The sequence below is a fragment of the Podarcis vaucheri genome, assembly GCF_965113315.1.
Source record: "Podarcis vaucheri genome assembly, chromosome: 4".
Taxonomy (NCBI): Eukaryota; Metazoa; Chordata; class Lepidosauria; order Squamata; family Lacertidae; genus Podarcis; species Podarcis vaucheri.
Genome location: NC_138762.1, coordinates 1,803 through 15,802, shown reverse-complemented (window position 1 = coordinate 15,802; position 14,000 = coordinate 1,803). Strand labels below are relative to the sequence as shown.

General features: G+C 48.5%; 1 protein-coding gene across 3 annotated transcripts; it reads right to left on the bottom strand.

The window, feature by feature from the left end:
- Positions 1 to 1,494: 1,494 nt before the first annotated feature.
- Positions 1,495 to 12,471, bottom strand: LOC309531528 (uncharacterized protein). Of its 3 annotated transcripts, XM_082221116.1 has the most exons (3): positions 12,212 to 12,471; positions 11,205 to 11,323; positions 2,958 to 4,191 (listed from the first exon to the last, which is right to left on the bottom strand). In XM_082221116.1, the coding sequence occupies exons 1-3, from the start codon at positions 12,243 to 12,245 to the stop codon at positions 3,082 to 3,084; spliced, it is 1,263 nt and encodes a 420-aa protein (XP_082077242.1). In that variant the 5' UTR covers positions 12,246 to 12,471; the 3' UTR covers positions 2,958 to 3,081. The 3 variants fall into 3 exon arrangements, with proteins under 3 accessions (XP_082077241.1, XP_082077240.1, XP_082077242.1); XM_082221115.1 differs by lacking the exon at positions 11,205 to 11,323 and having other exon boundaries at positions 1,495 to 4,191; positions 12,212 to 12,468; XM_082221114.1 differs by lacking the exons at positions 11,205 to 11,323; positions 12,212 to 12,471 and adding an exon at positions 6,809 to 6,949 and having other exon boundaries at positions 1,495 to 4,191.
- Positions 12,472 to 14,000: the final 1,529 nt, after the last annotated feature.

Sequence of the window (14,000 nt, the reverse complement as noted above, 5' to 3'; positions counted from 1 at the left end):
TAAAATGTCTGCAAAAATTTTGTAATCCACATTCAATAACGAAATTGGGCGGTAGTTCTTCAGTTGAGTCTTTTCAGTCTCTGTCTTTGGTATGAGTGAGATATATGCTTCTTTCCACGATTCGGGTGCCTTTTTTCCCTCTAAGATCTCGTTACAAACTTCCTTTAACGGTTGTATCAGCCATTCCTTTAAAGATTTATAATATCTGGAAGTCAGTCCGTCTGGCCCTGGAGATTTGCCCAATTGCATGTCCTGAATGGCACCCTCTATCTCTTGTTCTGTTATTCTCTGGTTTAGATCCACCTTGCTATGATGAGAGATTTTTTGTAATCCATATTTATTAAGGAATTTATCTATGTCCTCTTCATTTTGTAATCCTTGGGAATAAAGTTTTTTAAAGTAACTCACAAAACAATTTCTTATCTCGTTAGGTTTAAATATATTTTTTCCATCCACTTCTAGACTTGTGACTGTATTTAATTTCTGTCTTTTCTTAAGTTGCCATGCCAGAAGTTTACCACATTTGTCTGCCGACTCAAATGTCTTTTGTTTCATTTGCTTTATTTTCCATTCTATCTCTTGGTTCATCAATTCCATATATTGTGTTTGATACAACTTAATCTCCCTCAAAATCTCCTGGGACTTTGGTTTTGATCTTAATTTTTTCTCTCCTTCTTTTATCTTTTCCAAAAATTTTTCCTTTTTCTCATTCTGTTTCCTCTTCTTTATTGAATTTTGTTGAATCAAAAATCCTCGCATCACAGCTTTACTTGCGTCCCAGATCACTCTTTTTTCCACCTCGCCCTTTAGATTGATTTCAAAATAGTCCTTTAGAGTTTTTTGGGCCTTCAAGTGGATCTCTCTATCTCGAAATAGGGTGTCATTCATTCTCCATCTAAACTGACCAGTTGTTGTAAATTTCATTTCCATCTTCACGGCGTTATGGTCGGAACAGGTTTTTGGGCAGATTTCTACCTTCTTAATCTTCGGAGCCATTCCACTAGTAACCCATATTTGGTCGATTCTGGTCCAGGTCATCTTTGCATGGGCCGAAGTTCCTTCTTCTTCCTTCTTACCATAAATCAGGGGAAAGGTTAAATGCATGTTCAGACTGAAAAAGCAGAAGTTGGAAGGGAACTCTTTACATGATCAGGGGGCAAGGCTTGAATGCGCTCATTGGTTTTCTTTTTGCTGCCGTGTGCGATTGTATTGATTATTTCATGTATGTACTCAGGTATAAAGCCTCTGGGCACTGGAGCCCGGGGCCCAGTCTTTTGGAAAGGATTCCACTGGGCCTCTTATTGCTCAGCAATAAATATCACTTTCTTTTTCCCCACTGCTGCGTCTGTCAATTCTGGGACACAATTTGAGTGGCTCACTGGTACCTTAAAAATCCTGGCAACAAGGGGAATTATTTTACTTAGTAAGGCGTGGGGAGGGGTGCTGAGAGTGAGTTGTAGATTGTTGGGTAATGGGGAGTGTCTTTTTATGTACCTGGACTGGTGTTGGGTGGGGATCTCTGTGGAGGTGTGAGGCTGGGGGGAATATTGATCGTGTTAGCTGTATTGATGGCTTGGGGGAGAGGAAAAGGAGGAGGGGGTCACCAGTCCATCGGGTTGAGGTGATTTCTGGTTGCTTCATTCTGCCTTCTGCCACATTGGCCTCCGCTCCCCGTTTGGTGTCGTCTGCAAATGGGATGAGCACCCCCTCAGTTCCTTCATCCAGGTCGTTCATAAAGACGTTGAACAACAATGGGCCCAGGACAGAACCCTGCAGCACCCCTCTTGTCACTTTCCCCCAGGATGACGAGGAACCATGGAGGAGGACTGTTTGGGTTCAGTCAGTCAAATCCACCTAAGAGTTTCCTCATTCAGACCACATTTTAGAAGCTTAATCACAAAAATATTATGGGGGACTACGTCAAAAGCCTTACTGAAATCAAGATGCACTATTTCCACAGCTGTTCCCTGATCAACAAAGTTTGTAACTCCATCCAAAAAAAAAGGGGAAGAGAGATTTCTCTGGCTTTTCTTGTTTTTGAGAAAGCCATGCTTTTATCCTGTATGTTTCTGTTGTGAAATCTTCAGATGAAAGGCACATAAATATTAAAAATGATAAAAAATAAAGATATTGACAGGCTGAAACATGTGCAAAGGAAGGTGATTTATGTATTTATTTAATTTGTCTACCACCCGACCCAGGGGTGCCAACTTGAATAAATATTGGTGGGGGACAGGTAAGGCCTGCTTTGCACAATCAAACACATGACGCATGCAGGCCATTGGAATAGCAATGCCTATCAACTGGGGGAGTGGCCCCCTCAAATATATCATTGGGGGGCAAAACCCCCTCAGCCTTTAAGTGTAGACTCCTGTTCCCACATGTCTCAGGACGGTTACAACATAAAAACACAAAATACACATGATAACTCAACTCCCCACCACATTTTAAAAGGGCCTTAGATGTCAATCAGCCAAAGGCCTGGTTAAAAAGGTGCATATTAACAAGGCTCCTAAAGCTATAGAATGAAGGGTTTCTCCCCTGTATGACGTTTCTGATGCTTAGTGACAGCAGAGCTGTGACTGAAGCTCTTTCCACATTCAAAGCACTGATAGGGTTTCTCCCCTGTATGAATTCTCTGATGGGAACTAAGATTGGAGCTCTGACTGAAGCTCTTTCCACATTCCCCAGACTGATAGGGTTTCTCTCCTGTATGAATTCTCTGATGGGAAGTGAGATTGGAGCTTGTAATGAATTTCTTTCCACATTCCCCACACTAATAGGGTTTCACCCTTGTATGAATTCTCTGATGGGAAGTGAGATTGGAGTTCTTATTGAAGCTCTTTCCACATTCCCCACACTGATAGGGTTTCTCCCCTGTATGAATTCTCTGATGGGAAGTGAGATCCGAGCTCTGCCTGAAGCTCTTTCCACATTCCCCACACTGATAGGGTTTCTCTCCTGTATGATTTCTCTGATGGGAAGTGAGACTGGAGCTTGTAATGAATTTCTTTCCACATTCCCCACACTGATAGGGTTTCTCCCCTGTATGAATTCTCTGATGCTTAGTGAGATCAGAGCTCACCCAGAAGCTCTTTCCACATTCCCCACACTGATAGGGTTTCTCCCCTGTATGAATTCTCTGATGGGAACTGAGATTGGAGCTCTGACTGAAGCTCTTTCCACATTCCCCACACTGATAGGGTTTCTCCCTTGTATGAATTCTCTGATGGGAAGTGAGACTGGAGCTCTGACTGAAGCTCTTTCCACATTCCCCACACTGATAGGGTTTCTCCCTTGTATGAATTCTCTGATGGGAAGTGAGACTGGAGCTTGTAATGAATTTCTTTCCACATTCCCCACACTGATAGGGTTTCTCCCCTGTATGAATTCTCTGATGGGAAGTGAGATCCGAGCTCTGCCTGAAGCTCTTTCCACATTCCCCACACTGATAGGGTTTCTCCCCTGTATGAATTCTCTGATGGGAACTGAGATTGGAGCTCTGCCTGAAGCTCTTTCCACATTCCCCACACTGATAGGGTTTCTCCCTTGTATGAATTCTCTGATGGGAAGTGAGATTGGAGTTCTTATTGAAGCTCTTTCCACATTCCCCACACTGATAGGGTTTCTCCCCTGTATGAATTCTCTGATGGGAAGTGAGATCCGAGCTCTTGCTGAAGCTCTTTCCACATTCCCCACACTGATAGGGTTTCTCTCCTGTATGAATTCTCTGATGGGAAGTGAGACTGGAGCTTGTAATGAATTTCTTTCCACATTCCCCACACTGATAGGGTTTCTCCCCTGTATGAATTCTCTGATGCTTAGTGACATCAGAACTCTGACTGAAGCTCTTTCCACATTCCACACACTGATAGGGTTTCTCCCCTCTATGAATTCTCTGATGGTTAGTGAGATGGGAGCTCTGAATGAAGCTCTTTCCACATTCCACACACTGATAGGGTTTCTCCCCTGTATGAATTCTCTGATGGTTAGTGAGATGGGAGCTCCAACTGAAGCTCTTCCCACATTCCACACACTGATAGGGTTTGTCTCCTGTATGAATTCTCTGATGCTTAGTGAGATTGGAGCTCTGAGTGCGGCTGTCTCCACACTCCAAATTTTTCCATGGCTTCTCCTCTCTGGGGATTTTCTCTTGTTCAGCCTTGTTCTCGATCTGCAATTCATCACAATCTGCAACGGAGACAAAAAGGGATTAAATGCAGAAGAACTGAAGGGAGTTGGGTGCTTGTTCATTACCTTTGTTGTTTGTCATTAACCAACATATTTATTATTAGATTCTGATGGGTTGTTGAATGTTGCTTTCTTTGATATACTGTAGTGGTAAAATTGTGAAAGCCTTTTAGAAAAAAGTGCATTTCAGATGTTTGATGGCTCATAACACCACTTCTTTTGGAGGACAGTGGATGCTCGGGTTGCAAACATGATCCGTGTGGGAGACATGTTCACAACCCGCAGCGTTCGCAACCTGCAGCGTTGCATCTGCGCATGCGTGGGTCGTAATTTGGTGGTTCTGTGCATGTGCAAGCACTGAAACCTGGAAGTAAGCCATTCCGGTACTTCCAGGTTCAGCTCAGTGCGCAACCCGAAAACATGCAACCTAAAGTGACTGTAACCCGAGGTATGACTGCAATACCATAATATTATATAGCAATGGAAAGATAATTTAATCAAGAATGTAGTGTGTCACAGTAAATGGGGTTGCTTGTGTGTAAATCTCCAGCCGTTCCAAACTGCTTAGGGGTGGTTGTGTCTTTCCCTGACTGAGCAGCCTTGCCGCTGCTGCTCAGTCACTAGCAGAATCCGTGAGTGGGCGTCTCCTAAATTTCCTCCAGCATAAGAATTCCTTAACGGACAACCTTCGCCTCGCCTCTCTGCGCGGAAGCCTTCTGCGCAGAGTGGGCGTGCCGAGTGGTGGTCCTCCACCCTCCTCACTGACTTCACTGGAAGAGTCTCGGAGCCTCTCCTCCGAGATGCTCTCTGCCTCTCCCTTCTTCCCGGTGTCACCTGGACTTCCTTCCCCAGATGACGTTCTCTCTCTTCCCTTACTCGTTCCCTCTCCTGCAGAATCTGGGAGCCTCGCCTCTCCCCTCTGCTCTGATGTCAGTTCCCTGACATCCACCTCCCTCCCAGGGCCCTCCACCCCCCATCCTTTCCTCCGATGGTGAGGCAGGAAACCCCCGGAAGGAACTCTCCTCTCCGTCCGATGTTTCAAACACCCCTCTCCATTTGCTGCTGTCTCTTCTCTCTCCCCAATCTCCCCAGTCGGATTCTTCTCCGGACAAATCCCATTCCTCCTCTTCGGAGGCGGAAAACCCCGCAAACTCTTCCTCTTCATCGGTGGTGCCAAATTGCTCCCCCTAGAACCTCTCTGGTGGTTTGGGCTTTCTCGGATACCTGCTATGAAACTCCTCCTGCAGATACTCATCCCTAATCTCTTCTGCTGGGACCCATGCGTTTTCCTCTTCTGGCTCCCCCTCCCATGCCACCAAATATTCCACTCGCCCCCCTTTCCACCTGGAATCGAGAATTTCAGCTGCATGGCCACTGAGTTCCCTTTCCTCCATCTGTGGATGCAAGGGTGTTTCACTTTGCTGACCCAGAAATTCCCTCCCTTCCCTGAACGGTGGTGTAAAGCCTCCATCTCTTCCACAAATTTTTCAGCTGCGGGAACACTCCAACTTCCCTCCCCTTCCCCTGGGAAAGCCCTGGGGTGACACCCGTAATTCGCCATAAACGGACTCATCCCTGTGGACACATGTTCTGCGTTATTGTATGCAAACTCAGCCAGCGCTAATTTGTCCACCCAATCATTCTCCCTCTCGTTGACGTAGCAGCGTAGATATTGTTGAAGAATGCTGTTAGCTCTCTCTGCTTGTCCGTTGGTTTCGGGATGTCTGGCCGTTGAGAAACTAACCTTGACGTCCAGCAGACTCATAAGCTTCCTCCAGAATCTGGACGTAAATTGCCGGCCTCTGTCGGATAAAATCCTCAAGGGGGTGCCATGCAACCTGAAAACATGCTCTACAAACAGCTTTGCTGTTTCTTCTGCAGTCACCGCATGCGAGCACGCAATGAAATGGCACATTTTGGTCATCAAGTCAACTACCACCATTACTGCCGTTTTCCCCCTCGCTTTGGGTAAATCTGTCATAAAATCAATTGATACCACCTCCCATGGCCTCTCTGGTGTCGGTAAGGGCTCCAGTAACCCCGCAGGTGCTGTCCTCTCTCCCTTCGCTCTCTGGCAGCACTGGCACATGCGTACATACTCCTTCACATCTTCCCTCACCCGTGGCCACCAAAACTGCCTGGTGACCAGTAACATTGTCTTATGTTGGCCAAAATGTCCTGTCGTGGGGTTGTCATGCAGTTGTTTGAGTATTCTGCTCCTCAAATTCCCCTCAGGTATGTACAAAGCACCCTTATAGTACAATGCCCCGTCCTTTACTTCAACCCCCCCCCGAGTTTCCCCAGTAATACCAATTTCCCTGATCTTGGTTTGTGCATACTGATCATCCCTTGTCAACCCGGCCAGCTCTTGCCTCCCTACGAACACTCCCACACACACCCATTTGTCCTCGGGTATGACATAACGCGCTTCTGGCCCTCCCTCCCCTTCCTCGTATTCGGGCTTGCGGGAGAGGGCGTCTGCTCTGACATTTTCCTTACCAGGCACGTACCTAATCTCAAAATTAAACTTGGAAAACTCCTGTGCCCACCGCACCTGTCGTTGGTTCAGCACTCTCGTCGTTCTCCAATATTCCAGGTTCTTGTGGTCAGTACACACCTGGACTTTGTGCTGTGCGCCTATGAGAAAATGTCTCCATCGTCGAAAGGCCTCGTGAATTGCCAGCAGTTCCCGATCGTACACCGTATAGTTTTGCTCTGACTTGTTCAGCTTCCTGGAAAAGAAGGCACACGGCTTCCACTCCCCATTTCCCTGCTGGAGCAATATGCCTCCTACAGCTCTGTCTGACGCGTACGTCTCTAGCCTCATCGGCTTCCGCAAATCCACATGTAGGAGCTGCTCTTCCGACGCGAAAGCCCTCTTAAGCTTCTCAAAGGAATGCTGGGCCTCTTCCGTCCATTCGAACTTCTTCTTGCTGCTGAGACAATCCGTTATGGGTGCCGTTAGATGGGCGAAGTTCTTGATTAACTTCCTGTAGAAATTTGCAAACCCCAAGAACCTCTGCACGTCCTTCCTGTTCTTGGGAGCCTTCCATTCTAGCACGGCCTGCACCTTGCCTGGGTCCATTGCCAGACCTTTGTCTGACAACCTGTAGCCCAGGAACTCCACCTCTCGGGCATGGAATTGGCATTTCTCCAGTTTGACCCACAGCTGATGCTCCTGCAGCCTTTTCAGCACTTCCCTGACATCTTTCACATGCTGCTCCTCGTTCTCTGAGTAGATAAGCACGTCGTCCAGGAAGGCCACACAATTCTTGTACAGCAGGGACTCCAGCACGTGGTGCATGAATGCTTCAAATGTGCTGGATCCCGATTGTAATCCGAAGGGCATAACGAGATACTCAAAGGCTCCCAGAGGGGTGAACATCGTGGTTTTCCATTCATCCCCCTCCCTCATCCTTATCAAATTGTACGCCCCTCGAAGGTCCAACTTGGTAAAAACCTTCCCTTTCCTTACCCTGGCCAAAATGTCATCAATCCTGGGCATTGGGAAGGTCACCGGTTCCGATACCCGGTTGACGGACCTGTAATCTACGACTAAGCGTGGTTCTTTGGAGTCTCTCTTGTCCACAAAGAACACTGGACTGCCCCCCACCGCCCTTGATTCACGTATAAAGCCCCTCTTGTCAATGAACTTCTGCAACTCCTGCATCTCCCTGTCTGACATGGCGTACAGCTTACCCACTGGTAACTGGGCCCCTGGGAGTAGGTTGATCTGACAGTCAAAGGGCCGGTGAGGGGGTAGTCTATCCGCCTCTCTCTCGCTGAAGACTTCTTCCAGGTCTGCATACTGAGGTGGTACTCTCCCCTTTTCTCCCACCGCCATCCCTGCCACCCTGGCTACTGCCATCCTCGAGGTTTCCCCTCTGTGGCAATGCTCTACGCAGTGAGCTGACCCAAAGGTGACTGTCCGCTGGTGCCACCCTACTACTGGGTCGTGCAGTGCCAGCCAACTCATTCCCAGTATGATAGGTGGTCCTGCTAAGGTGGCTACGTGAAAGGCAATTGTCTCAGTGTATCTGGAAACTGTCATTTTCATGGGCGGGGTCTGGTGGGTCACTTCCCCTCCCAAAAGTTCTCTCCCATCAATAGTGGTTACTTGCAGTGGATGTTCTAGGGGCACCACCTGTAGCTGGTGTTCTAGCACAAAATCCTTGCTAAAGAAGTTGCAAGAGCTGCCTGAATCCAGCAGCGCCTTCACTTTGATGGGGTGTCCGTTTGGGAGTTCTAGCACCACCTCTATGGCGATGGCTGCTCGGGGAGGGTCTGGTTTGGGCACTTCTACTGGTTGCTCGCCTGGCTGCTGTGCCCTCCTTCCTGCAGCCAAGCACGGCCGTTTCCCGGCGCCTCTTTCTTTTCCTCCTCACTCCCCACTGCCCCCACCATTCCTTGCCACGCCTTCTTCTGAGGGCATACTCTGGCAAAATGTCCCGGCTGCTGGCATAGGAAACACCTCTTACTGGTTTTCCCCTCCTTCTTACGCACCTTGCTGGAGTTTGAAAACCCGCGCGCACTCGCTCCTCCAATCTCCATTGAATCCTCGGGTGGCACAGTAGACGCTGGCATGTCTGGAATGTGGTTGTCATGCCAACGCTCTGCTCTCCCTTCCCGCCTTTCCACCGCGCGCGTCTCGTCGGACTCCTACAGCGAGCGCCAACTTGGTCAGCTGGTCCATCGATTCCAGGCGGGGTGAGCGGGAAAGTTCGTCTCTCACCCAAGGGGATAAGCCCTCCTCAAATAACATTTGTACTGGTTGAGAACTCAGATCCCACCCAAGTTTATGGATCAGCATAGCAAATCTCGACCAGTACTCTCTCACTGACTGGTTTCCTTGCTTGCACCCCATCAGTTCTTTACGAGTCACACTCTCTTCAACATCGCTCGAGAACATGTGATCCATCGCGCTAAAAAACTTTCTCAAGTCCTTCAGAGCCGCGTTCTCCGCCGCCATTAAGGGTCGGACCCAATCTCTGGCCCTCCCCTGCAGGTGCCCCACCACGAAAGCGACTCTTCCCCCATCGTCGGCAAAGTCATCGTGCTGCAGATCCAGCGCATACTGCACTTCTGTCTTAAAAGCGTTATAATCCCTGGGGTTGCCCCCAAACGTCTGCACAAGTCCCGGTACCTTTCTTGCGATGGGGTAATCTTCCCCTGGGCGTCATGTGTCCTCCTTTCATCCAGCCGCGCCGCTAGTAGAGCCAGTTGCTGCTCCAAGTCTCGGTTTCTCTCCTCCAGACTCTGTCCGCCTTTGGCCCCCTCTCCTGCGCCGGCTCCTCCGGTTTGGCTCATGACTGTACCCCGGTCCTCTTGCACACAAGCAACGTAAAGGACTCACGGATTTCTGTCATGGGAAATGGGGTTGCTTGTGTGTAAATCTCCAGCCGTTCCAAACTGCTTAGGGGTAGTTGTGTCTTTCCCTGACTGAGCAGCCCTTTGCGCTGCTGCTCAGTCGCTAGCAGAATCCGTGAGTGGGCGTCTCCTAAATTTCCTCCAGCATAAGAATTCCTTAACGGACAACCTTCGCCTCGCCTCTCTGCGCGGAAGCCTTCTGCGCAGAGTGGGCGTGCCGAGTGGTGGTCCTCCACCCTCCTCACTGACTTCACTGGAAGAGTCTCGGAGCCTCACCTCCGAGATGCTCTCTGCCTCTCCCTTCTTCCCGGTGTCACCTGGACTTCCTTCCCCAGATGACGTTCTCTCTCTTCCCTTACTCGTTCCCTCTCTTGCAGAATCTGGGAGCCTCGCCTCTCCTCTCTGCTCTGATGTCAGTTCCCTGACATAGTGCAACAAATTTGTTCAATTATCTGTATTCTGTCAAATGTTATAGACATATAACCAGAAAGGGGAAGCACAACTTGCTTAGGTTGACTTTTGTCAGGGTATTATGTGATTGCTATCAATTTGGTTGGTAGTTACCCAGAAAGAGATGTAAAATCGTACTACAGTGGTGCCTCGCAAGACGAAATTAATTCGTTCTGCAAGTCTCTTCGTCTTACGAGTTTTTCGTCTTGCGATGCACGGTTTCCCATAGGAATTCATTGAAAATCAATTAATGCGTTCCTAGGGAAACCACCTTCAGACCAGGTCCGGGGACAGTCTGTCCCCGGACCTCTTCTGAAGGCTGGGGGGGGGACATAAGGGCTTTTCTTCCCACCCCCAGCATTTTAAAAAACCCCGGGACAGCGGAGGACTTCTCCGCTGTCCGGGCGATCTTAAAATGCTGGCGGGTGGCATTTTTAAATCGCCCCGGGACAGCGGAGGACTTCTCCGCTGTCCGGGGCGATTTAAAAGCCCCTGGGAAGGCAGGCAGGGGGGACAAAGACTTTTGCCCCCTGCCAGCCTTCAGAAGAGGTCCTGGACCTCCTCTGAAGGCGGGCGGGGGGCGAAAGTCTTTGCTCCCCCCTGCCTTCAAAAGCCCTCCAGGACAGGCAGGCAGGGGGGAGCAAAGACTTTCGCCCCCCCCCCGCCCGCCGTCAGAAGGTGTTCCCTCCCCACCGCCCGGCTTTGGAGCACCGTTCCGAAGACGGGCGGTGGGGCAGGAACACCTCCATCCGCCGCCCGGCTTCAGAGGAGCCTTCCGAAGCCCGGCGGCGGGTGGAGGTGTTCCCTCCCCACCGCCCGGCTTCGGAGGAGCCTTCCGAAGCCCGTCGGCAGGTGGAGGTGTTCCCTCCCCACCGCCCGGCTTCGGAGGAGCCTTCCGAAGCCCGGCGGCGGCGGGAGGTGTTCCCGCCCCGCCGCCAGGCTTCGGAGGAGGTCCGAGGACAGTGGGGAAGACGCGCTGCGCTTCCCCGCTGTCCCTGAGATTTCCCTATGGGCTGTCGTCTTGCGAAGCAAGCCCATAGGGAAATTCGTTTTGCGAAGCACCTCCAAAACGGAAAACCCTTTCGTCTAGCGGGTTTTCCGTCTTGCGAGGCGTTCGTCTTGCGGGGTACCACTGTATTAAGTGAACAAGGCTACAGGTATGAAGAAAATAGAAGAAAGATTGGGGAAAACTTAACTAAAGCTGGTCTATATTTTTGAAGAGGTATAAGAGACTCAGTCACTCCAAAATCAGACTGGTAAAGGCAGGGAAAGGTGCACAACAGCAAGTGATGATCGAAGAATGAAGAGACTGTGCCTGCATGACAGAAGAAAATCATTACATTCTTCATTAAATTGTTTTTCCATTGATATATAGTTTTATGCTATTTCTCCCAAAAAAGTGGTGTCATGAGGTATCAAAGCTCTGAAATACACTTTCTCCAAAAGGTTTCCACTATTTTGGCCACTAGTGTAAGTTGTTCATTTTAAAGTTAATGTACTTTTTATATGGGGACAGATTGTTATGATTAATGTTTCTGGTGTATGTAAGTGTTGGAAGCTGCCCAGAGCAGCTGGGGCAACCCAGCCAGACGGGCAGAGTACAAATAAAAATTACTATTACTATTATTATTATTATTAGTATCATCATCATCATCATCATCATCATCACTGCTACTACTACCTGAGATTCAATAAGCCTGGCTCTTCTCTGGGATGGATTTTGTTTGGCCCAGTCATGGCATCCCCTCCATCTCCAATGTCAGTCGTCTCTCTGGTCAACCCAAGACTGACAGCAGCAAAAACAAAAACAGAAAACTTGACAGAAGCTACTTTTCTTTCCACAAAACTCTGAAGCTAAATAAAAAAAAATCCTTCCAGTAGCACCTTAGAGACCAACTGAGTTTGTTATCAGTATGAGCTTTCGTGTGCATGCATGCACACTTCTTCAGATACCAACACTGAAGCTGACATTTAAGATGCCTGGGCAGTTCAGAGACCCAACCGTGGTACAAAAAGGCAGAACTGGAGGAAGATGGTTCACAGAAAAAACTGGAATTTGCTGTTCAAGGTTTATTGTGGGAGTGTTAGGTTCCCAGGTGTTGTATTGGGCGCTGTTGAGCTATGTGGAAATGTATGAGGTTTGTTACATAGAGGTATTTTTTTAATTTCCAGGCAGATAGGACGATCCCACAGGGAGCCTTACCAAGAGAGGCCACTATCCCACGATTCTCCTCCATGACGTCCTTATGCAGAGCTCTCTGGTCAGGATCCAGCAATGCCCATTCCTCATCCGTGAAACAAACAGTGACATCTTCAAAGCACACTGGACCCTAAAAGAAAAGGGAAATGTCATAGAATCATAGAATCATAGAGTTGGAAGAGACCACAAGGGCCATCGAGTCCAACCCCCTGCCAAGCAGGAAACACCATCAGAGCACTCCTGATATATGGTTGTCAAGCCTCTGCTTAAAGACCTCCAAAGTAGGAGACTCCACCACACTCCTTGGCAGCAAATTCCACTGTCAAACAGCTCTTACTGTCAGGAAGTTCTTCCTAATGTTTAGGTGGAATCTTCTTTCTTGTAGTTTGGATCCATTGCTCCGTGTCCGCTTCTCTGGAGCGGCAGAAAACAACCTTTCTCCCTCCTCTATGTGACATCCTTTTATATCTTCGAACATGGCTATCATATCACCCCTTAACCTCCTCTTCTCCAGGCTAAACATGCCCAGCTCCCTTAGCCGTTCCTCATAAGGCATCGTTTCCAGGCCTTTGACCATTTTGGTTGCCCTCCTCTGGACACGTTCCAGTTTGTCAGTGTCCTTCTTGAACTGTGGTGCCCAGAACTGGACACAGTACTCCAGGTGAGGTCTGACCAGAGCAGAATACAGTGGCACTATTACTTCCCTTGATCTAGATGCTATACTCCTATTGATGCAGCCCAGAATTGCATTGGCTTTTTTAGCTGCCGCGTCACACTGTTGGCTCCTGTCAAGTTTGTGGTCAACCAAGACTCCTAGATCCTTTTCACATGTACTGCTCTCAAGCCAGGTGTCCCCCATCTTGTATTTGTGCCTCTCATTTTTTTTGCCCAAGTGCAATACTTTACATTTCTCCCTGTTAAAGTTCATCTTGTGTGTTTTTGCCCAGTTCTCTAATCTGTCAAGGTCATTTTGAAGTGTGATCCTGTCCTCTGGGGTGTTAGCCACTCCTCCCAGTTTGGTGTCATCTGCAAATTTGATCAGGATGCCCTTGAGTCCATCATCCAAGTCGTTGATAAAGATGTTGAATAAGACCGGGCCCAAGACAGAACCCTGTGGCACCCCACTAGTCACTCTTCTTCAGGATGAAGAGGAACCATTGATGAGCACCCTTTGGGTTTGGTCAGTCAGCCAGTTACAAATCCACTGAGTGGTAGCAGAGTCAAGACCGCATTTTACCAGCTTCTTTACAAGAATATCATGGGGCACCTTGTCAAATGCCTTGCTGAAATCAAGGTAGGCTACATCCACTGCGTTCCCTTCATCTACCAGGCTTGTAATTCTGTCAAAAAACAAGATCAGGTTAGTCTGACATGACTTATTTTTCAGAAATCCATGCTGACTATTGGTGATCACAGCATTCCTTTCTAGGTGCTCACAGACTGTTTGCTTAATGATCTGCTCCAGAATCTTCCCTGCTATTGATGTCAGACTGACTGGGCGGTAATTATTTGGGTCCTCTCTTTCCCCCTTTTTGAAAATAGAGACAACATTTGCCCTCCTCCAGTCTGCCGGGACTTCGCCTGTTCTCCAGGAATTCTCAAAGATGACTGCCAGTGGTTCTGAGATCACATCTGCCAGTTCTTTTAATACTCTTGGATGCAGTTCATCTGGCCCTGGAGACTTGAATACATCTAAACTAGCCAAGTATTCTTGAACTGTCTCCTTAGTTATTCTGGGCTGTGTTTCCTTTGCTGAATCATTTGCTCCAAATTCTTCAGGTCGGGCATTGTT

Coding starts and splice junctions, on each gene's coding strand:
- LOC309531528 (XM_082221114.1), bottom strand. CDS start 6,848: ATGGAGACATTTTCTCATAGGCGCACAGCACAAAGTCCAG. Junction 4,192..6,808: donor GCGCACAGCACAAAGTCCAG/GTGTGTACTGAC, acceptor TCTCCGTTGCAG/ATTGTGATGAATTGCAGATC.